This window comes from Rhinoderma darwinii, chromosome 6 (assembly GCF_050947455.1).
Source record: "Rhinoderma darwinii isolate aRhiDar2 chromosome 6, aRhiDar2.hap1, whole genome shotgun sequence".
In the NCBI taxonomy this organism is placed as follows: domain Eukaryota; kingdom Metazoa; phylum Chordata; class Amphibia; order Anura; family Rhinodermatidae; genus Rhinoderma; species Rhinoderma darwinii.
Genome location: NC_134692.1, coordinates 133,892,328 through 133,917,356, shown reverse-complemented (window position 1 = coordinate 133,917,356; position 25,029 = coordinate 133,892,328). Strand labels below are relative to the sequence as shown.

Here is a 25,029-nt window from a genome sequence, read left to right as displayed (position 1 = left end):
GGGCAAGAATTATTGACTATTAACTTTTGAGGATGTCAAGTCGACACCGTGAGCAGCGGATTTGGCTCCTAAGGTCTGAAGTATTATGTTCGCCCCGGTCATTACTCAGCTTTCTGAAAGGACACGACAGAAGAAACTCGGAAGTACTGCTTACATGGATGTGGCCGTCAGATTTGCTGTTTTAGCAGAAGTAGACAAATTCTACAAAACATTGGAGGCCTGTGAACGAATCAGAGAGTTTTTAAAAAAAAAAAAAAAAAAAAAAAAGAAGGACAGTAAATGGGAACACGCAGGTTAACCACTTCAAAGCAAAAATAGCAACCAAGATGTAAAAGCCAAAATATACAACAAGGATATACAACGTGAGGCCTGGAAACCTAACCAAGAGCTCGCAAAATCCTCAGATAGCGATATTGAGTAAAACAAACTAGAATGTCTCACAAGAGTACCGGTCCTCGAGATAAAAAAGCCTTCCTGTCAAGAAGATCTACAACCAGGGAAAAAAAAAACAACAACTCTTAGGCCCTGTTCACACAGACTTTTTTGACGCGGAAACCGCACCCCAATACTCATTAAAAACAGCCCGAAAATGCCTCCCATTGATTTTAATGGGAGGCGGAGGCGTCTATTTCCCACGAGCGGTAAAACCGGCTCGCGGGAGAAAGAAGGGACATGCCCTACCTTCGGGCGTTTACACCTCTGACCTCCCATTGACATCAATGGGAGCCAGAGAACGCGTATTCCGCGGCGTTTTATGCCCGCGGCGCTCAACGGCCATGGGTGAAAAACGCCGCGAAAATCGGCGTGCAGGGAGAGGAAAATCTGCCTCAAACTTCCAAACTGAATTTTGAGGCAGAAATTCCACTTGCAAAAAAAAACTCTGTGTGAACATAGACTTAAAAAGGTTTGAGATTAGTAAAAGGGTCATTCTTCCCAGAAACAGTGCCACTCTCGTCCACAGGCTGTGTCTGGTATTGCAGTTTAGCCGCATTCCCTTGGACGAACACCACACCGCAGATTGTATAAGCAGATATATATAGAAACCTAAATGTTAATGGAATTTCACTTCTAAATGTATAGAAAAAGCAGCCCCTACCTTTCCCATGGGTCCCGGCTGGGTGGTTGTCATTCCTGCGTGAGTCGGCATAGTCGCCGTACCTTGTGTTAATGTTTCAGCGAGTACACTTCCAGGGTTAGCTTGCAAGGCGGGTGAATTGTACTGTAAGCCTGCACCACGACCTCGGTTTCCAGGTCCCAATGAGCCATTCAGTACCTGTCCCTGTGATGCCTGGGCTTGGCTCATTAGTGTGTGCCCAGAGTTGTTGTTCAACAGTGCTTGATGCCCTTGGTTGAAGTTAGAGTTCATGCAGAGACCTGCCGATGCCTGCTGAGCAGCAGGACTGCCCGCCACCATGCCTACTTGCTTTTGAGAGCTGGGAACAGACTGACCAGGGGTGCCAGTCGTTGACTTGTTTAATCCAGACGGAGGAGTGGCAGCCAGTCCTTGGTTGAGTGGACTCTTGTTGAGGCCTCCCAGGTTGCCAAGGCCTGGACTGTTTTGCTGGCCTTGACCTCCCATAGTTTGATGTACAGGGCTACCAGAGCCCCCTCTCCCCAATCCTGAACTTCCTCCCCGAAGAAGATTGTTTGGGGAAGCTGCATCTTGTCCTAGCCCTCCACCATTTTGGACCAACTCATCTGGTAGGTCATTTTCCAAGTCAAAGAAAGAAAAATCTGAAAAGACAGAAGAAAATGTATGAGTAATACGGTTATGTTTCATCAGAGAGGACATTACACACAATAAAGACTTGTACCCCAGACACAACTCTCCTAAGGTTGTTCCTCAAGACCATGTTCACACGGTATATTTTCAGGCATATTCCGGAGCGCTCCAAAATCACCTACAGCTTCCCATTAATTTCTGTGTAGTTTATACAAGGTCCATTTTTAGGCTATGTTCACACAGGGTGGATACGATACATATAAGTACACAGTATTCCCACCCAAAAAAAAAAAATGCACCAAATTGGGGAATTTGCAAAAAAAAAAAAAAAAACACATTTTAAAAAAAAAACAAAAAACATAAAACGTACCCATGGTCATGGTGACGTATCCCTCTGACATCATGCAGCCCGGCCTCATGGGATGACGTTTCATACCATGTGACTGCAGCATCCTGTGATTGGCTGCAGCAGTCATATGGGATAACGTCATCCCTGGAGGCCGGGCTGGACGCAAGAACAGAGAGATCTAAGTATAATTTTTTTTCTGAGTTGTGATTTTTGCAGTGGAGAAGCTGTGACTCCATTGCAGAAATTGCAACTCAGAAGAGAAAAAAAACAAACAAAACAGCTATTTGTTGCAGGTTTTACCTCCCCATTGAATTTAATGGGGAAAAACATGCAACAGAAAAGCAGCGATTCCACAGCAGAAATTTACATGCTGCAAAAAACCGCGCTGGAGGTCAATCTAGAAGTGGTTTTTTTGGCGGATTTTATATATATAGCGTGTGGATGAGATTTGTTCAAATCTCACCCTCTCTGCTGCTACTGTATTACGTTGTAGAAAATCCACAGTATTTACGCTGCGCGTGGACATACACATAAGCTGCTGAATTAAATAAAAAAAGCCTTGTGAAGTGTTGCACAAGTAGTTTTTTCCTATTGACACTTCAGGAAAAAAAATATCAAAAACTATTTGAAAATCAACTCCAAAACCGTCCGGATTGTAGAGGCTATTTATTCTGGACATCAGCCTCGTATTTTTTGAGCCTGAACGTATGCCGTGTGAACATGGCCTGATAGCAATAACGGAGCACATAGTCAGCCCAGGTCCTGGTCCCACAACCAACGTCACCTCCCCAACATTTCTAAATCATATCCAAATTTTCAAAAGGAGCAAAGACTGGACGGCAAAACAAGAAGCCCAATCCCCAGCACAAGACGGTGTTCGTAATAGTAAAAAATATAGCGGCATTTGTAGAACAGCGGATACGGACAGGATTTGGATATGTGATGCGAATGAGCTAACATTTTAAGACGACCGGTCAAATAATTTTTTCAAAGAATAGAAAGGAAGGATATAGAGAGCCTCTAACCAATGCTGGGGGTTACCCCTTATCAATGTGTTGTCCATATTACACCATAAGCCACAAAATCTAGACTGGGCACAGAGTACCCAATGACACGGCAGACAAGCAACCCTAACTGTCACGTTGATCGTATTATAGGGGTTGTTAAAAAAGCCCATTTAGAAATGCCCTATAAAGAGGTAATCGTCAGTTAATAGAGAGCCCTGCCGTTCAGTGGAGGCGCTACAGGCAGCTTGAACACTTGCTGCCATTCTCCCCTCCCCCCTCCGATTACAGCTGATCGCTGGGGATCCAGGAAGCAAGACCTGTCATCATCTTATAGTCAGAGGACCCTTCATACAAAAAGAGATTGTCTAAAGGTCTTATTACACAGATATTCTGCCCGCTAAACAAGTGCCAATCGATAACACAGCATGTATTACAGCACTCGGTTTCCCCATTCTAATAGAGCAAAGATCGCAAGTATGAGGACGAACGTTCATTAATACGATTCATCCCCATACATTTTACATCTTGGTAGGCGGCTCATCCCGTTTACATGGGAAGATGTGCCGTCAACTAGTGTTTTTCCGGCTGCATAAAAGTCAGCTGACGAACAAGCGTCTGTATGAACGCTCATTGGCCAGAACGCTTTAAGGCCCTGTTACAAGTGTAATCGGACCTAAAAGCGGACAGATACGAACAAAGGCGTCCAACCATTAGCTGAGAACTGCTTGTGAACAACATAGGGTACAAAGCCAATTACTTCAACCTCTATATTCTGAAAGGTAACTTTCACACTCGCGCTACGGGATCGCAGCAGGTTATATCTTAGTTCTAGCGGCCGCTTTAAAACTGCCGGCAGCCAAGCAATCCCATTAGCCTCAGTGGTTCGTAATATCAGGGTTAGCCATTAATGTGATCATGAGCGTAATAGGAAACTGCAAGTACTATATCCTAATCCTAAATCAAACCTGGAGATTAAGGACCACAAGATCAAGCTGGGATTAAAGAACCACAAGTGTATAGTTAAGACGACCCTTCCAGCATCCAAACAAGTGGACATTCCCCATCACATACATAACAGAGGAGGGACAACCCTACAGTACTCGCTGTGTATGTATGTACGCACGCACGCGCGCACGCACGCAACTAATCTGACAGTTAACGTATAGCATTAAAACTATGACGGGCAGCGCAGTTAAGGCATCCGTCACAGCCTACCTCAGGAGCTTCTCTTGGCGTATACATTAAAACGCGGGCCAAAAACGGGATGTGAACAGAGCTGAATATATGCAACTGAACGCCTTTAACAGTGTCATAGGTCCTCCATAAAAAAAATAATAAAATGGCTACCACCCCATAAATATTTTTTTTGTAGTGAAAAGCTACGAAGTAAACAGGCTAAAGCCTCATGCACACGACCGTATTTTTTTCCCACCCGTAAATACGGGTCCGGTGTCACACGTATTCGACCCGTTTTGCACCAGTATTTACGGACCCGTGCCCGTAAATATGGTTCCGGTGTCACCCATATTTACGGGCACTTTTTCGATGCAAAATTGCACTGCACTAATCGGCAGCCCCTTCTCTCTATCAGTGCAGGATAGAGAGAAGGGGAAGCCCTTTCCGAGGTAAAAGTAAAAGAAATTCATACTTACCCGGCCGTTGTCTTGGTGACGCGTCCCTCTATTGATATCCAGCCCGACATCCCTGGATGACGCGGCAGTCCATGTGACCGCTGCAGCCTGTGATTGACCTGTGATTGGCTGCAGCGGTCACATGGGCTGAAACGTCATCCAGGGATGTCGGGCCGGATGTCGAGAGGGACGCGTCACCAAGGCAACGGCCGGGAGACCGGACTGGAGGAAGCAGGAAGTTCTCGGTAAGTATGAACGTCTTTTTTTTTGTTTTTTACAGGTTGCTCTATATTCTGATTGGAATTCACTGTCCAGGGTGCTGAAAGAGTTACTGCCGATCAGTTAACTCTTTCAGCACCCTGGACAGTGACTATTTACTGACGTCGCTTAGCAACGCTGCCGTAATGACGGGTGCACACATGTAGCCACCCGTCATTACGGGAGCTCCATAGACTTCTATGGGCTGCCCGTGCCGTTATTACGGCCTGAAATAGGACATGTTCTATCTTTTTCAACGGCACGGGCACCTTCCCGTGAGAAAACGGAAAGGTACCCGTGGCCAATAGAAGTCTATGAGCCCATTACGGGTCGTAATTACGACCCGTAATAACGGGAGTTGTTACGGTCGTGTGCATGAGGCCTAAGGGTATGACCACAGGACGCTTTTTCGGCATCCGAATGGCCTTTGAAGTCTATGGGCACACAAAACAATAGCATCATCAGCTATCTCTTCAGACATCCTCATACAAATACACGCTCCGCAACTACGATAATTCATGTTCATTTAAAAGGGGAGAGGGGGACAAGTAGCTGCAGACATTTCTGACAGCCACTCGTGTCCCTGCAGAACAGACGCATTGAGCATTGCCTCCTTCCCCCTGACAACTGCTGACATTACCCCCCCCCCCTTACACATTAGATTATTCGTGGGATCTATCAACATTAATCTAAGGTATAAGGTCAGCATGGTGGCTCAGTGGTCCCTCACTCCAAAAACATACCGATAGGTTAATTGGCCCCAGTGAGATTGGGAAATTAATGGAAGCACCCGGAAAAATAAAATACGGGCAGATTCAGACCTACAAATCCTAAATCAAATAATACTCCATGATCAGACCTCAAGTACAAAATGACTATTTATATACCATAGTGCCGACGCTGAAGATAGTTTTTTAGGAGTGATGGACTCATTCGTCATTCCCAGTGTGCAGCCAGTCATAAGAGAACGAGCGCCGAAAAAAAGTTTGGAAATTAGAACAAAAAACAGTAGTAAAAAACGACAACTTCCTGCAAAATCATCCGTAAATTGTACATGGATACAAAATAGGATGCCTAGATCTACAAATTATACAGACTATGTAATAAAAAGGCCTCGTAATACATGAAAATCATTATTTCACAATAGTAATAAACCCTCGGGGGGGAGAGGAAAGCAAGAAAAGAAAAAAAAAAAAAAAAGTTACAAGTTAACCACAAAGCTCTCGGAGTCTAGAATATCTCTTCACTTCCTGCGCTGCCATTAAATCATCGGCTCTTGTAGGAACCAGACGTGATGACCTCAGGAAACTTACAAAAGGTGAAATAGGGATAAGGCCTGATCGCTGGATGTAAACCCCGCTCGCTGTATGTTCCTTGGCACAGAGAATTTGGAAACAAAAGAACTCAAGACGACTTTAATATTCTGTGTGGAAAAATGCAATAACTATTCACTTTATTGGAGACGCTTAAAAGCGAACGAGCGAAGTTCCGAGCGAACGCGTCTCTTCAAACGTGGGGATTTCCTGGTTTATTTTTCCAATTACCCAGATTTTTTTTTTTTGTATCGGCAGAATTGACAACAGTCAAAATGAAGCCACAAAAAACATAACCGATGCTAGTGATTTCTGACCCCAGTCCCCGATGTATAAAATCCACGGTCTGGGGCATTGCACTTTCCGCTGTGGGCAGAGGAACCTTGGCAAGAGACAGCAGGCAAATCCCCTTTTGAGGCTGTTCACACATTGCGAAAGTAATACCATCTTTTTACCTTGTTTGGCAAACCCGCAGCACTTCCGCTGCGTTCTGCGGACTTTGAATAATGCAGTCAGCAGCGCCATTCTTGGCTTCAACAACATCAGAAACCTGACAGACCTTATTGTAAGTCAATAGCATCCAAAAACTATACCGCCCTGTACGAGCATATTCCACTAAGACGATAGTGTGAACAGAGACTAAAGGCGCTTTTACATGGGCCATCGATCGGCACTCGTTATGGTCAAATTTGGCCGGTATAAAAGGACCTTTATCACGCGGACCCGTCTTCATCAACAATCAGACTTGACCCGTAGTTTAACAGATAAACGATACAGAAAAAAATAATAATAATATATATATATCATAAGAAAAAGGATTTAAAGAGCCAAGCAGAATTAACCCCTTAAAGGCTATGGAAACTTTGGTGCCTTTTTTTTCTTTGACTGAAATGTATGTATATTGGGATACCAAGTCGCATTTATCATATACTTTAATTAAAAGTTTGGTTCTGTTTCAGCACTGCCACTTCTATGTATACTCTGTACATAGAAGCTGCAGAACGCCGCCGTCAGCCGAATCCATCTGTGAGCCTCTGACACCTCAGCTAAGCCGGAGGCCGAATTCAGACAACCCTGGTATACGTCCGTGTGACGGCTCTATTGAAAAACAGAACATGTCCTATTTTGTTCCGTTTTCAAGGATCCGTCGAGAAGACTCAAGCCCGTGGGGATCCGTGAAAACGGGACCCGCGCGGGTGAGACTCAGACGTGAAAACCTGCTGTTTTTCACGTCAGAGTCTTCCCACGTTGGTCTCAATTCGGTCTAATGCTGATAAAATCAGTTGTGTAAATTGCCAAGATGCTGCGGTCACTATAAATTTTAGTATCTAAGGGGTTAACTGGCTGGGATTGGCGTTCGCTCGGATCCCGCCTACTACAGCATACACACAATATAGGAGCTGTGCTGTACATTTACGGCGGTTCACATGAACCCACCAGCGCCAGTGACATTAATATGTCCTCCAATCCACAATTCAAAATGGCAGCGCTAAGTGGGTGGTACGATGCCCGTCCATCATGTGACATCACAGCGCTGCTTGCCTCTGCATAAAGGTCTCACTACAGACATCCCCTTCACATATGCCCCATACCTCGTATAGACAGGGAGTAGGTGGCATGCACCGGCAGACTGCTTATCGAACGGTCGGCATTTAACTCTTCTTTCAACTAATTAGCAAAACCGCTCTGCGCCAGCCTGCACTTTCTTACTGGCAGCGCATAGAGATTGAATTCATCTCCCGCCAGTATCTAACCAGGACCTACAGAGGAGCCACACTGGAGAATCAATGAATAAGACTCGCAGATGCCTTCATTAATAAGAACTTTTAAGCTTGGACACTTTGTATGAATAGCCGTCCTGAGACAACCCCCTTATAGATGATCACAGAGTCGGAAATAACCCCTTTAAGATTGTCATATCCATATAAAAGGTGACAAGCCTACAAGTGAGCGATGCTACGACCCGCTGGTCAACAGGTCCATGCGAGGGCGAATCCACATGCCGAGATATTCACAATACACGTAATAAAAAAAATAAAATATGAGGGATTGAGGGAATAAAGCAATTCTCTAATCCGCAACATATCAATTTTGTTGCAGATTTGGCGTGGATTTTCACAGCATATTTCACCAATTGCAACGCATAGGGTATAATGTGGATTTGTCGTGAAACCCGTAACGGAAAGTCTGCAGGGTGTGGACTCTGTTCACACTTACGTTACTGCAGTCTGCCCCATATTCTCGCCATCAACACCACCGAAATCTTGACTGCCCCTGACTAAAAGTTAAGAGGGTCTGTCAGGATTCGCCATTAACCTTCAAAAATGGATCCGGCTTAGCCGTCATGACTTATGATGGGAATCCGGGACACTAGTGCGGACAGAGCCTAACCCTGCAGAAATAGAACAAACTTACAAATGCCTAAAAACTCTGGAGACAAAAGACATTTTACTTACTGTAACCATCAATGACATTGCACAGGTCGGGAGCGGATCCCGGTCCTCCGGTCAATGAAGAACGGGAGACCAATTCACTGAAAAGGAGAAAGCTGAAGCCCACCAAACTGATTATTCGGGGCTGTATAGTGGGCCCACTTAGTTGCCATTGGATTCATCCTCACGGACGTCTTACACATGGCGAGATTCAAAGGGAAAACTGCATTATGACAGAAGCCCAAAAATAATCTGCCGTGCAGCCAACGTGTAGCCTCCAAATATCGCGCTCTTGAAGAACAGTGAGGAGAGAGACATGCAAATTATTACTATAAAACACAGGTTTATAACAGATCCTGCCAAATAGAAAGCGGCAGATCCCCAAATCAACAGCCCAATAACACCTGCAGCACTAAGCAGGTATAATGCGCCCACGTGTGTGGTACCGGCAATGCCAGGTAGACACAGATGAAAAAAGGAGGAAGAGAGTATGAAGCCGCTGATGAAATCCAGCCCCTGGCAGACTGGCGTGTGCCCCACATTAACTTAACTGTATTTACAGCCTTTAGTACACAAAGATTATTGCATGCCAGGCAGAAACAAGACCATGAATGCCAAGGTCTAAGGGCATTTAAAAGTAAATGACGGCTGCGCTCTTAAGGGCCTGTTCACACGGTGTGAATTTGAAACGTATTTTGGTGCATTTTACGTGCCGAAATACGCATTAAAAATGCTTGATTAACTGGTTCCCGTTGTTTTTACGGCCAGCGGTCAGGGTCCTTAAAACCCGAGCCATAGACCTTTTTACGGCTCGGGTTTTAACTTGCTGCCCGCACGATCGGGCAGCTGAATGTCGGGGACCCTGAGGAGGGGATAGAAGCAGCTCTCGCTGCTCTGTCTTCTCTGATCACTTGTACACAGCGCTCAATGCGCGCTGTGTACAGGAATAGAGACAGCAGCAGCGGCGCTGTCTCTATTTGTCCCGGTGTTCATGTGACTGGTCACATGATCGCCGGGTGCCGTTACTGACAGACTGCTGCTGGCTCTTACTAGACCCAGCACAGCCCCATTAGTGACAATCGTTACTATGAGGGCTGATTTCCCCTGTAAAAAAAAATAAAATTATAATAAATACATATAAAATACCCGCCCCCCAAAAAAACCGTTCTCCCCCACCCGCCAATCATTGTTGTAATGCTAGCGCTGACCCAATTACCCTAATATAGACATGTAATATATTAAAATTTACGGTAGACAATGACGATCACAAATAAAAGGTCTATGTTATTACCAAAAATAAATAAACAGCTGAAACGTAAAAAAGCATATTTTTTTACTATTATTTTCAAAATTTAAGAATAAAAATTCTAAAATAGCAAAAAGGATGTTTAAAAAAAAACGATAAAAAAAAAGAAACCTGCATTGTCTACGGAAAAAAAAAAAACATCGCAAAATTCACATCGTTAGCCCAACAAATAAAAAAGTTCTAGCCATTTAACACGTGCTAAAAATGGCTAAACGGTGTCTGGTCCTGAAGGCTCAAAATAGCCCTGTCCTGAACTGGTTAAAGAGGCTCTGTCCCCACATTATAAGTGGCCTATATTGCACATGATGTGATCGGCGCTGTAATGTAGATTACAGCAGTGTTTTTTATTTCGAAAAACAATCATTTTTGACGGAGTTATGACCTAGATTAGCTTTATGCTAATGAGTTTCTTAATGAACAACTGGGCGTGTTTTACTTTTTGACCAAGTGGGCGTTGTACAGAGGAGTGTATGACGCTGACCAATCAGTGACCAATCAGCGTCATACACTTCTCCCCATTCATTTAGTCAGCACATAGTGATCTAGTTTGCTGAACCCTGGAATAGAGCATGCGTGTTGGACACGGAGTGTATTAACCACACATGCTCTGAATAAGAGTAAGAGAACATGGTACAACCCATTAACAGTGTACAGTTACGTCATTTATGACGTGACCGTACACTCAGACTGCCAGAAAACTGAAGTTAGAGCTCATGGACGGGGCTGAGGCGGAAGTTAGAATTTCAGGTTAGCGAGGCATCACGTGATAGATGAGATACGCCGCTAGGAACATCTTTTCAAACGCAAGTACATTGCAAAAAGATTAGGTTTGACATGTTTAGTTTAACAGGTTTGGATTAATGGGTTCCGGAAAACCCCTTGGCCAAGATTAGAAAAAAAATACAGTAGTGAATACTGCAATACCAGACACAGACCACAAGATAAGAGTGGCGCTGTTCCTGGGAAAAAAAAAAAAAAATCAAAAAAAATCCTGAGAAAGCCCATTGAATCACTGTTGGAGAAAATGTAGCAGCCGGGTAGCAAATATAAATGTCATATTTAGGATTGACTCCTCAGGTCTACAAACTGTTCTCCATCCCTGTAACAGACCAGAGCTGCCCCAGGATAACTGCATTGTGGACATGGCGCCAATGACCTCATGGTACTTGCCTGTATGGAGGGGTCAGCATCCCCATCGTGCGGCTTTCATCTCCAAGAAAGCTGAATGGCAGAGGCCAAACACACGCGGAATGGGAATGTGTAAGACACGAGTGATCTGGAGTCACTTTCACACTTGTGCTCCAGCTCACGATCCGGGGGAACATAGTCCCTTATTATAGTCCTGCAAAGGGATTCTATAATGCATTTTACGCTGCCCAAATGTGGCTAAAATAGCGTCTATAATTGGACCTGCAACGGTTGCTAAGCGCAGCACATAAGCTTGCGCTGTCGCTTAGCAACAGATGTCACTACACACGGTGGAGTCACTCACTATAGTGATATTTGCATATTCTAAAGCTCCTAGACCCAAGATCAGTGGCTCTCCGGCTTTGCAAAATGGCAACTCCCAGCATACCTTACGGTTGTCGGGGAATGCTGGGAGTTGTAGTTTTGAAACAGCTGGAGAGCCGCAGAATCCGGAACACCGTATTCTTCACCATAGATAAATAGTGGCAAAGAAAAAAAAAAAAGGTCACAAAAACCTCTATGAACCTGGGCCCACAGTTGTGAGAAAACGTTGACTCTCCCCTTAGGAGTGGGGTAAATGCCAACGCTCGTAGACTGCACTGTGATTGAGAAGGCTGAACTCCTCATGCTTTAGATGTCACACATAATACGTCGGCTCGGGTGAACTTAATCGTGCAGTCACTCACAAAAATCACAACTATTCATTGTTCCGGAGGGGGAACTTGCTATTTGGCAGGACGGTTATCAAACAGACCACTGAAATCAGAGCGTGCTTCACGAGGAAATGTGGTTACGACACGCCGATGAATCGCCAGTAAGCCGGCACTTGGCCCGGGCTGTAACATCGCTGCATACTTCTACAACAAAGACGACAACATTACAAGTTTCTTTGTTTGCGAGAACTTCAAGTCAACTCGTGACCACTATAAATCAGCGAGAAGAAACCAAACCACGATCGTCCCTTAAAGGGTAACTAAACGCTTGACAAACTTCCGACATGTCATAAGTTTTGATTGGTGTGGGGTCCGAGCGCTGCGACCCCCACCAATCGCTAAAACGAAGCGGCAGAATCGCTCGTGTGAGAGCTCAGCTGCTTCGTGTCCGTTCGGCTTTTTATGGAAATCAATGTATCGGAGAACGGCCTGAATAAGTCTATCGGCTCGTACTCCTATACATCGGCTTTCCAAAGAAGGCCGAACAGAAATGAAGCGGCTGAGCGCTTACCAGAGCGCTTCTGCCGATTCGTTTTAGCGTTTGGTGGGGTCTCCGTGCTCGGACCCCCACCAATCAAAGCCTCTGATATGTCAGAAGTTTGTCAAATGTTTAGTTACCCTTTAAAGTATATACTTAGAACAATTCCGGAAGAAGTCTTCTTAGACCTTTGGGGGGGACCTTTCAGCCTATTAAGAGGGAAAGGTCTCTTAATAAATGTGTCGCATCTCTCGGCCGGGCACCATGCAACAACCGCAGCCACGTGCCATAACCCTCCCCCCTTCTTTGGCCAGAAAAACCAAACTACATACTAACCTCAGCGCTCCTGTTCTGCCCTCGAGCCCTTATACGTGATGTAGCACTTCGTTATCAGTGCTGCGACGCATACAACGTCCCGACGCTACTACATAGAATGAGCTGCACTGGAGTGATGAGGGGTCCCGGAGAAGAGAAACGGGAGTGGTGAGTATAATTTTTTTATCACAAATAAATAATAAAAAATTAAGTGTCCAATGGGAGGAGGCTACATTTTCTAAGTCAGAAGCGCCTCAAGTCATTATCTCTCTATTTGCTGTGCAGCTGAATTCACTCTATTGTTTCCAGTTATCAGCCATTTCAATCTGAGGAGAGTGACTGTACTGGTCTTTCAAGGGATCACAGACTCAAAATCTAGGACAATCGCTGCCCCCGACTCAACACCCTCTGTCGTCTTTAGGTGGCCCCTTAAAAACAAAACAATGAGCCAGAAAAATGGTAGGTCCCCCATCGAACTGGATTTGTTACTAAACAGAGCAGTGTGGAAAAACCTCAGGCGTTCGCGGTAAATACATAAAAATAATAGTAATGGCATAACGTGGCTGAATAGGTGGAGTTAGGAGCGTGGGTTATACTCGGTTACAGCTCCACCTCCGAGAACGCGTAGCATTAATGTCTTACATCACACAAGGCTGTATACAAGGAGGGGACGCTGCTCACATCACCGGCACAAATACTGGCTGAACCCGGCACAACCGGACATCCTTTTCCAGGGAAATTGTTAGTCTGGGTTCACGTGGAGAAGAAAATGAGAAGAGATTTCTAGAGACCGTGGTATGCCTTGATGACCAGAGTTTCTCGGTTTATCTTTATGCCCTGTTCACACGGCAAACGTTCACAAGAGTATTTTTTTTAAAGTTTTTCAATTCCGCCAGCGTATTTGAAGCCTGTTAGGAGGTGTATTATGGTAAAAAAAAAAAAAAAAAAAAAAAAAAAAGCGGCAATGGAAAAGACTCCAATGGGAAAAATCAGCTTGTAAAACCCTTGAAAAACTGACAGAACTTTTTTCAGTCTGATTTAATTCGCTACAAATCAAGTACACAGCGTATTACCCATGGAAATCAATAGTAAGCGGCTATTCGAATGCGAGCGTTTTGTACGCGCCGAAATACGCCTTGTAAACGTAGCCTTAGAATTCTATGTGATTGTTTAAATTTAGAGGCATATGGAGGTACAGTATGGGTCCCTAAGATTTCTTCAGGGGCAATAGTACAGATTAGTACAACGTGGATCTCAACTATGGCCGTGTACATGAGGCCTAAGGCTGCGTCCAGACGCAGCCGAAAAATCGTATGGGCAACATGCAAAACATGGCTGCAGATTTCACCCTTCTGCATTAAAAGGAGTCAAATCTGATTTAGAAATTGGCAGACTAAATATTCCACAACATGTGGATGAGATTTGTTTACATTTCATCTACACGCCCGGTACCGTAATCCACTGCGGATACGGAAAATCTACGTGTGGATCCTGCCTAAAGGTTTAAGCTGCCCCTTCCCTACAAGCATTCATTCCAACCCTTCCATCATGTGGGGCAGACACGCAGCTCCGTGGTACAGAACAGATGAAGTGTCCATAGATCTTCACCATACCAGACTACAAAGCATCCTCTACAATCCATATACCGCAGGCCGCCATTCACATGTTAAAAGGAAAGACATAAAAACGGACAAAAATGTGTCACAAGAACAGCACAAGCACGTAAAAAAAACAAAAACAAACATCAAATTCCCAGATGCTTCAGATCCTGCAGTTGAACAGATCGCTGCTCTCCCAATATACGTGGAAGTCGCCCATCAGCGGCACCACGCGCACTACAGTAATACGGCTGGTATACAATGCAGCACATATATATCTGCAATCACTTGTAAGACATATTCCTAGTACATGAATCAGGACGCCATCAGACGACACATTGTGACACGATTGTCGCTTTACTCTTATCTGAATTGATAAACTGCGTCTTTTTAGATTGTGGTGGATTCACACGGCGTTATGAAAGACGCCACTTTTTAAGTGGCATTTCTCGCAGCAAGTCAATGGGGAAAAATAAAACAACCCACAAACGTGGCATTTTTAGGTGGCTTTTTTAATTCACCTTGGGTTTATTGGGTACGTTTTTTGCCCTACACACCTCCATAGTTTTTTTTTCTGCTTTAAGAAAAACCCAAGCGTCAATGTGCTTTGCGGTTTTTTGGTGCCGGTATTTTTCTCAGAAAAAAAGCAGGCGTTGCAAAGAGAAACGACAAGAAATGTGAAAAACGCCACCTAAAAATATAACGAAGGTAGTAAAACGCACTTTTTCAAAAACCGCCTTAAAAAAATGCATTTACCATTTTACAAAAAGGTAAAAATAGTTTTCAGTTATGTCTTCGCTTGGCCAAAAAAAAAAAAAAAAAAGTGTGCGTGGAGGCCCTAAGGCCGGGCTCCCACAGGTCGGATACGCTGCGTAAAAATCACGCCGCATATCCGACCTGGACCCCACAGTACATTCCGTCCAAAAATAAAATAAAAAAATAAATATATATTTTAAAAAAATTATAATTACAGTTTCCGTTTTTTCGGATGGAATTTCCGCTGCGGAAAACATCACAAAAAAAAATTCGATACTTACCCCATCCCTCTTCTCTGCGCGTAGTCCTGTTTCCTACGATAACGTTGCAGGCCATGTGACGCTGCAGCTGGTGATTGGCTGCAGCGGTCACATTGGATGAAACGTCATCACAGGAGGCCGGACTGCAGGAAGGAGGGTGTTTTGGTTAAAGGGTAACTAAACGTTTCACAAACTTCTGACATGTCATAGTGACATGTCAGAAGTTTTGATTGGTGGGGGTCCGAGCACGGAGACCCCCACCAATCGCTAAAACGAAGAAGCTGATATGTTCGTGTGAGCGCTGAACCGCTTCGTGTCTGTTCGTCTTTTTCCGGAAAGCCGATGTGTCGGAGTACGGGCCCATACACTTTCTATCGAGTCCGTACACGGATACATTTATTTCCAGAAAAAGCCGAACACACACGAAGCGGCTGAGCGCTAACATGAGCGCATCAGCTTCTTCGTTCTAGAGATTTGTGGGGGTCTCAGTGCTCGGACCCCCACCAATCAAAACGTCTTTTTTGTTTTCCGCAGTTGCGATGTTTGCGGCGTAAATCACTGCGAATACGTCGCAAAAGTTGCAACACATTGCGGGATTTGCATCCCCATTGAATTCAAAATGGGAAAAACCCGAAACGGAAAATAAGCTAAAACGCAGCATAAACTCACATGCTGCGGAATTCAATTCCGCACCACAGGTCATTTTATTAATGTTTTTGGGTTTTTTTACACAGCGGGGGCATGAGATTTTCTAAAACGCCTCAAAAGAAGCTTCAAATGAAAAAAAAAAGCTGCATTTTCAGCTTAAAAAAAAAACGCCTTGAAATCAGAGGCTGCTTTCCCTTGAAAACAGCGCCGTCATTTTCAGCCACTTCTATTTGTTTGTGTGAACATGCACCAAGGATGGATTCACACACAGCATTTTGCTGCGTTTTTGATGACGTTAAAGTCTATAGTAAAATATAAAACGCACTACACGCAACTGGATTTTGGTTTGTGGCGTTTTTGAGGCAATTTTGTGGCCAGCGGCGATTTCTCCAAATGCAGCGTGCTCGGTGTACGGCGTTTTTCATGCATTTTGCCCATAGTACTTCAACAATGCCATAAAAAGAAAAAAAAAGCATGTAAAAAGTGACAAAAAAAAAGGAAAAAAAAAAGCCTTAAAAAAAAACATTTTAATAACGCTATCTTTTTTAAAAAGCGTTTTTTTTATGCCGTTTAAACGCCAGAAATTTTCTACGTTGTCACACGGCAAATTTGTTGAAATTTCTGCGACTAGAAATCCATCCCATACAAGTAAATGCGGCTGTTTCTGCAGCATGTGCATGGATTGCGGTGAGCCTCATTCACATTCAATAGGACGGTCGGAGAAATTTCTGCCACAAATCTTCAGTGTGTGAATCTACCCTTCGGCTACATTTACACGAGTGTATCAGATTCAGGCGCGTGAAAAACGCGCGTGAATCTGGTCCGTTATGCATCAGTGTGCTTTGCGAGGGCATGCGTTATTCACGCACTCGCAAAGCACATCCGATGTGCATCCGTGTGCTGTGCCCGATTTTCACGCACCCATTGACTTCAATGGGCGATAGGCGAGTGAAAAACACACCAAAATAGGACATGCAGCGAGTTTTACGCAACAGACACGCGCTGCGTCAAAACTCCTGCATGTGTGAACGGCCCCATTGAAATCAATGGGTCGGTGTGCTGCGCGTGATTTCCCTGCGCAGCACACGGACGTTATTCGCGTTCGTCTGAATGAGCCCTTACTGTATAAATAACACGTACACTCACCGTATAAACCCCCGCTGGATCATGCAGAATTGGGTGGCGTGATGGCGTTTCATCCTGGACACGACAGCAGCAACCAATCCAGGACGTCATCACGCTGCCCAGTTCAAAAAGAGAACCAATTTATACGGTGCATATAGGATTTTTTGTTTGTCCTTTTTAGCCTTAGACCATTATTATAAAAACGCAAAACCCCTTTAAGTTTACCGTAGACGGAACAATTTTCTTACCCATCTAAAGCCGCCATAGAGTTAAGGTTCGGGCAGCCACACATTCTGCAGGGTGAAAGTAGCATTACCCGGCACCCATTCAAATGAATGGCGCCCCGCTACACTCTATCATAGCAGCACGGCCCCATAACATGGCATGTCATTGAACAAGCCGTATGACGTTGGCAGCCACACCAGTCTACAGTATGGGACCATTGGCATCTTTCTGCCCAGTATTACGGATCCGTACAACCAAAAGCTTGTAAGAAGTCGTAAAATAGTGGTGTGAATGAGGACTAATGCTCATTTTTAGATGACGTGCCGGGTTAGTACCCAGAAAGGACAGGTACAATGACACAAATGCAGTAAAAACGGTAACTAAACATCTGCGACTGTAATTTATAATAACTGAATGGACCGACGTCACGGTCCATATAAGCTTTACAGCTGACAGGCGGCTCTACATTGGCGGTTTCATACCTTCACATAATGGCGGAGAAGCCGCAAAAAGAAAGAGTGACGATATAGCAAAACTGGTGCAAAGGAAGAGTGACGTAGTTGCCCATGGCAACCAATCAAATTCCACCTCTTATTTTTCAGAGGCCTTTTAGAAAATGAAAGCATTAACCGGATTGGTTGCCATAGGCAACTACTACACTTTTCCTTTCTACAAGTTTTGATATAGCTCCTTCATCATGTCACACGGAGAATATTAGGTGGGAGTTCTGCTATTTTGGACCTTAAGGCTTGGTTCACACTGAGTTTTTTGACACGGAAACCGCGGCGCAAAACGCGCCAAAAAAGTCTCATTGATTTCAAAGGGAGGTGGAGGCATTTTTTTCCCGCGAGCGGAAAAACCGGCTTGCGGGAAAAAGAAGGGACATGCCCTATCTTCGGGCGTTTACGCCTCTGACTTCCCATTGACATCAATGGGAGGCAAAGAAAGATCAATGGTCGCGGGCGAAAAACACAGTGAAAATCGGCGTGCAGGCAGAGAAAAATCTGCCTCAAAATTCCAAAACGGAATTTGAGGCAGATTTTCCACCTGCAAAAAACTCTGTGTGAACCCAGCCTAAGGCCTAGTTCACACAGTTTTTTTGTACGGCAGGAAATTTTGAGGCAGATTTTGAATTGTCAGCGTTGGTTTTTTTTTTTCAGCATGTTTTTCCGTCCACGTTTTCTTTTAAGCCGTTGAAGCTCATGCAAAAACTCACCGTAAAAAAACGCTCCAAATGAAGGCCGCAGGTTTTTTTCTGCTTCCCATTGATTTCAATAGATCAGAGGCGGAAACCACTCGATGAAACAGCATGCTGATTTTTTTTCTGTGAGCTGCCAAAAGCCACCCGAGAAAAAAAAACATCTCTGCCTCCCATCGAAATCAGTCGGGAGCGATTTGGGGCGTTTATTGGCGACAATCCCGTTTTCCGTGTCAAAATCAGCGATAAAAACTCGGTGAACTGGCCCTAAAGAAGTAGTTCCTTGCAGCATAATAAGGGTATGTGCACATGTGCTATTTTTAGCCGTTTCTCGGGCCGTAAACGTCCTGAAAAATAAGAAGCAGAACGCCTCCAAACATCTGCCCATTGATTTCAAAGGAAAATACGGCGTTCTGTTCCGACTGAGTTTTTTTTACGCCTCGTTTTCTAAAAACGGCACGTAAAAAGACTCCCCGCCATTTTGGGAGCAGTGTGCACCTAGCCTAATACTTACCACTAGACCGGTGAGCGCACGTGTTCGCAGAATTTTTGCTGCCTTTTTTTGTAAAAATGGCAGAAAAAAAAATGCTGCAGAAACCCCAAAGACGCCAGGTGTGAATATATACCAAACAGGCATATTGGCGGTCATAAATGGGTTAAGGTTGGGAGGGGGGGGTCGGTTAAATATTTACGTTTGTTAAAATACCTGGATATCTGTCAGGGCATGCTGAGAGTTGTAGTTTCACAATACCTGTAGGGTCAGAAGGCTGGAGACTACTGCTCCAACCATCAGAATGTATGGAGAGCTGGGAGACAGATACATAGACAGGGGCAGAGTCCTATAGAAACATCGGATCCCACTACCCATGCGGTCTGTACATCGCACAATAATAGCGATGACCGTTTACATTGCTGGGCCCTGGAGAGCTCCGTCGTGCGACTTATAATCTACAGTATTTCGTTTTGGGTGGTGAGTGTTTCACGGATATTCATTATCCATCGAGTTTATTCAATTCTAACTAAGATACATTGTAAGCCATCGATTTCTGACCATATCCACAATGTACGAGGAAGAGCGGAGCGCAGTCCTTATTATAGTAGATTGTGAAATTATACACAGGATGGTCACGTTCTCGAATATATTACAGGATAGTCCAGTCAGTCCTGTGTAAAAATATCAGCAAATTCTGGTTCCGTGTAATGTATGATCTGTTACACAGGACTGACTGATATATATGACAAGGACCGACTAACACACAGCAAATATTACACAGGACTAACAGTAACACTGAACAGGACTGACTAACATACATATATCATCAGTCCTGGGTACAGAATGATGCATATTATGGTCAGTCCCGTTAAGTGCATAATGTGTTCGGGTCAGTCCTGTGCAAGGTGTGATGTGTTCGGGTCAGTCCTGTGCAAGGTGTGATGTGTTCGGGTCAGTCCTGTGCAAGGTGTGATGTGTTCGGGTCAGTCCTGTGCAAGGTGTGATGTGTTCGGGTCAGTCCTGTGCAAGGTGTGATGTGTTCGGGTCAGTCCTGTGCAAGGTGTGATGTGTTCGGGTCAGTCCTGTGCAAGGTGTGATGTGTTCGGGTCAGTCCTGTGCAAGGTGTGATGTGTTCGGGTCAGTCCTGTGCAAGGTGTGATGTGTTCGGGTCAGTCCTGTGCAAGGTGTGATGTGTTCGGGTCAGTCCTGTGCAAGGTGTGATGTGTTCGGGTCAGTCCTGTGCAAGGTGTGATGTGTTCGGGTCAGTCCTGTGCAAGGTGTGATGTGTTCGGGTCAGTCCTGTGCAAGGTGTGATGTGTTAGGGTCAGTCCCGTGTCAGTCAGTCCCATGTATGGTGTGATGTGTTACAGTCAGTCCCATGTATGGTGTGATGTGTTACAGTCAGTCCCATGTATGGTGTGATGTGTTACAGTCAGTCCCATGTATGGTGTGATGTGTTACAGTCAGTCCCATGTATGGTGTGATGTGTTACAGTCAGTCCCATGTATGGTGTGATGTGTTACAGTCAGTCCCATGTATGGTGTGATGTGTTACAGTCAGTCCCATGTATGGTGTGATGTGTTACAGTCAGTCCCATGTATGGTGTGATGTGTTACAGTCAGTCCCATGTATGGTGTGATGTGTTACAGTCAGTCCCATGTATGGTGTGATGTGTTACAGTCAGTCCCATGTATGGTGTGATGTGTTACAGTCAGTCCCATGTATGGTGTGATGTGTTACAGTCAGTCCCATGTATGGTGTGATGTGTTACAGTCAGTCCCATGTAAGGTGTGATGTGTTACAGTCAGTCCCGTGTAAGGTGTGATGTGTTACAGTCAGTCCCGTGTAAGGTGTGATGTGTTACAGTCAGTCCCGTGTAAGGTGTGATGTGTTACAGTCAGTCCCGTGTAAGGTGTGATGTGTTACAGTCAGTCCCGTGTAAGGTGTGATGTGTAAGGGTATGTGCACACGATAACTGCAATTATGTCTGAAATTACGGAACGGTTTTCAGGACAAAACAGCTCATGAATTTCAGACGTAATTGCATGTACTCGTGTTTTGCGGGGCGTCTTTTATGGGCGTAATTTGGAGCTGTTCTTCATTGGACGAGGCTGTATTTTTATGCGTCGTCTTTTGACGGCGTCGCATAAAATGACAGGTCGTCGGCACAGTACATCGTCAGACCCATTAAAAGCAATGGGCAGATGTTTGCTGACGTATTGGAGCCGTTTTTTCAGACGTAATTCGAGGCGTAAAACGGCTCCATTATGTCGGAAAATAGGTTGTGTGAACCCAGCCTTACAGTCAGTCCCGTGCAAGCTGCGATGCGTTACAGTCAGCCCCGTGCAAGCTGCGATGCGTTACAGTCAGTCCCGTGCAAGCTGCGATGTGTTACAGTCAGTCCCGTGCAAGCTGCGATGCGTTAGTCAGTCCCGTGCAAGCTGCGATGCGTTAGTCAGTCCCGTGTAAGCTGCGATGCGTTACAGCCAGTCCAGTGTAAGCTGCGATGCGTTACAGCCAGTCCAGTGTAAGCTGCGATGCGTTACAGCCAGTCCAGTGTAAGCTGCGATGCGTTACAATCAGTCCCGTGTAAGCTGTGATGTGTTACTGTCAGTCCCGTGTCATGCGTTCAGGCAGCTCCGTCCGTACATGAGGCTGCACGGCCGGCACTACACATGTACTCCGCCGCCCCGTGTTGACATCTGCTCCTTCCTTCATCAATGTAAATCACGGCCATACCATGTCCCGGCCTCCTCCTGCAGCGGCGGCGGCGGCCTCCCCTGATCGCAGCCCCCTCACCATCCCCGGGCCTAGTGTAAGTGTGCGAGCCGCGGCCTCTCCTACCTGTACTGTCCGCGCTGGCAGAGAATCCCGGCGAGCTGAGTTTGGGTCTCTTCCGGTTGGGCGGCCCCTCCAGCAGGTTCTCGGCCATCTTCTCCCCTTTTCTGATCGGTCACCGAAGACAGACAAGACTCCCTCCCCGGAGGAGGAGCAGTGTACAGGGGAGGAGGAGGGGGGATGCCCCGGCCCTGCCACCACCTCCCTCCCGGCTTCTCTACTACTACCACCAGCACCTCAGCAGCCCCCCGAGTCCTGCATCCCGGGGGGGGCCCGTGGACAGAGCCCCCCGATCCTAACAACTGTAGACACCGTTCTGTCAATGGAACCCCCTAATAGCGACCCCCAACTAATGAGGAACCCCAATATACAACTGTCACCGTTACCTAGGAGACGTTCAAAAGAACCCTAAATCAGAGCACCCCCTAATATATTCCTTATTATATAGAACCCCCAATCAACGCCCCCGGGGGTAACTGATCACTGGGGTCACCCAACTACCACCCTAAAACTGCCCCCTATCATACACCCCAATACTATCTACCACTACACTGCTGGCGATAAGGGGAGAGCTGGCAACCGCCCAATGAAGTCTAGAGACCCCCTAAATCGGTGACACCTCTCCAAAATTACCTCCAATAACCGGGCCGATAAAGAAGCAAAAATGCACCTAGAAACTAGAGCGCCCCCTGCAGGTGACTAAGTGCAGATGATCGACTACTACGGAACCCCCAAATTAGACTAGATCCAGTGCCCCCCAAATCTGAGCAGCCGGGACCCCCTTAGTGTGATATAGTAATGACCCTGATGGCCGCTTCTCCAGAACGTGAAAGAAGAGGGGCGATAAATATGGGGGCTCCGGCCCCCCAAAAGGGGTGACTGTCGGGGTGACTGTCGGTGTCAGGCCGAGGGTAGGCCCGGCGCAGCGCTCTCGGAGCAGGGAAGGTTGCGTCAGGCCTCGGTTCCAGCCCGCCCCCCGCCGCCGCCGCCGCCGCCGCTGCCGCCTCCTCCTCCTCCGCTGCCGGTTCTCCGCCCACGCAACCCTGCGGTCGCGTCCTCCTCCTCCGGGAGGGGAAAACAATGAAGCAGCCGCTGCCACCAAACGGGGCCTCGGATTAAAAAAAAATAGTTGCCTCCTCCGGGGGGGAGAAGAAGCTGCCCCCACTGTCTCCGGTGTGCCCCGCTGTCCTGGCTGGCAGCCCTCTCCTCCCCTGTCTTCCTCGCAGGGCCCCGGAGATCTCCGGCGCTGACCGAGCCGCGACAAGATGGCGGCTGTTGATTCCTCAATTAAAAAAAAAAAAGTTTTTTTTTTATTTTTTTTTCTGTTTTTTTTTCCTCTTCTACGACGGCGGGAGGAGGGGCGTGGCTACGCAGTACGCACAGCACGTACGGGGGGAGAGGAGAGGGCGACCGACGTAAAGCTATTTAGAATGAAGCTGGAAGGAGGGGTGGGCGGGGAAGCGCACGTAGTCTGCTAGGGAGGGGCGGGGCCGACCACGCCTGGAGGGAGTGGTGGGACACGCCTACATTGGTTGGCCGTGTAGGGCTGAAGGTGGGCAGCTTAGAGCTCCTGAGTGTGAGGTTACTGATGGGCTATAGTCTACTTGATGTCATTGATATGTTTGGTGCAGGTAATATGGCTGACAAAGGGATGAAAACGATGACCGCCAGAAATTTTTCCACATGGAAAACTTTGAGGACTCTGGACGCTATGGCGGTCAATTCCAAAATTGTACTCATCACAATGTTTACTGCTATGCAAATAGTGTATGCTACTGGCGTCATAGAGAGTTAGGCGCTGAGAGTGCCAGTCGCTGTGCCCTTTCGATGCCCATCAGGCGACTAGACTAAGATGAGTCATAGACTCTGTAATGCCGTGGTCGATATTTGTCTCACAAGTGAACCTGAAGGGAGCTAAAAGAGCTTAGAAATCCCCTCAGTCCCAGCGATCGCTGGGGGTCACATGGACGGTCCAATAAAACGATTAGAAAGTTCTGCACAGGACGTGACGTCTATGCCCGACACATGCAACTCCCATTGATTTTAATGGCGGTGCGCCCGACGTGTTACCCAGTCACGTCACAGAAGCATCAAAATGTAACTTCTGCGCGTTTCCCCCGTAGCAGATGAAGATTTCTATGAATGGTCCCGTCAGGCATCTACAGCGCGAATCATAGGCGCCCCGATTAAGATGTCACCGTCTGGCAGGAGCCGTAAACGGGGAATTTACGAAATCCCCCCCACCCTATGGAGAAGCCCCTCCTGCTCTATGTCGTACAAAACTATCCACCCCTTGGTGTTTTTCCTGTTTTGTTGCTTTACAGCCTGGAATTAAAATATATTTTAAATTCGATTTTTATGTAACGGACGTGACCAAATAGTCCGAACTGTTACAGTGGAACGAAAAAATATATATATCTTGGGGGGGGGGGGGGGGACTGAAAAGTTGTGAGTGGATATTTATTCAGCCCCTTATGCTACGGAACCTCTAAATAAGATCTGGTCAAATCTTCGGAGGTCACATGATAAGGTGCCCGTGTGCAATCCAAGTGTCACATGACCTGTCACATGACGTCAGTATAAATACGCCTGTTCTGAAAGGTCCCGGGGACTACGACACCAAGTAACATGAAGACCAAGGAGCTCTCCAAACAGGTCCGAGTCAAAGTTGTGATGAAGTTATAGTTCTAAAAAAAAAATATCCCACACTTGGATCATTCCACGGAGCAGCAATACATCCATTATAATGAAATGCAAAGAATATGGCGCAACTACAAACCTGACCAGAGAAGGCGCCCACAAAAACGTACAGACCTGGCAAGGAGGGCACTAATCAGAGATTCAACAAAGACGCCAACAACAATACGGAAGGAGCTCCAAAGAGCCGCAGCGGAGACCGAAGAATCTGTCCATAGGACCAGCATAATCCAGACTCTCCACAGAGCGGGACTATATGGGAAAGTGACCAGAAAGAAGACATTGATTAAAGAAAAACAAAAAAAACAAGTTTTGCGTTCGCCAAACAGCACGTGTGTAACATCTACGGCCGCTGACCGTCGGGACTACTCAACCCCCCCCGACGGCCGCAACCATGGAATTGTGAGCGCCGGTCTGCATCTCCTCCCCAGGAAATGCCAGCGCTCACTTCCGCTCCAGTCTGCTGTGTCCCGTAGGG

At 46.1% G+C, this 25,029-nt stretch overlaps 1 protein-coding gene across 1 annotated transcript in view; it reads right to left on the bottom strand.

The window, feature by feature from the left end:
* Positions 1–23,169, bottom strand: part of CREBBP (CREB binding lysine acetyltransferase) — a 42,626-nt gene extending 19,457 nt beyond the window's left edge. Inside the window, exons 1-2 of the mRNA XM_075830457.1 lie at positions 21,861–23,169; positions 1,097–1,734 (exon numbers count right to left, since the gene is read on the bottom strand). Coding sequence (XP_075686572.1) covers positions 1,097–1,734; positions 21,861–21,948 — 726 coding nt within the window. The 5' untranslated portion in view covers positions 21,949–23,169. The remainder of the gene's footprint in view (positions 1–1,096; positions 1,735–21,860) is intronic.
* Positions 23,170–25,029: the final 1,860 nt, after the last annotated feature.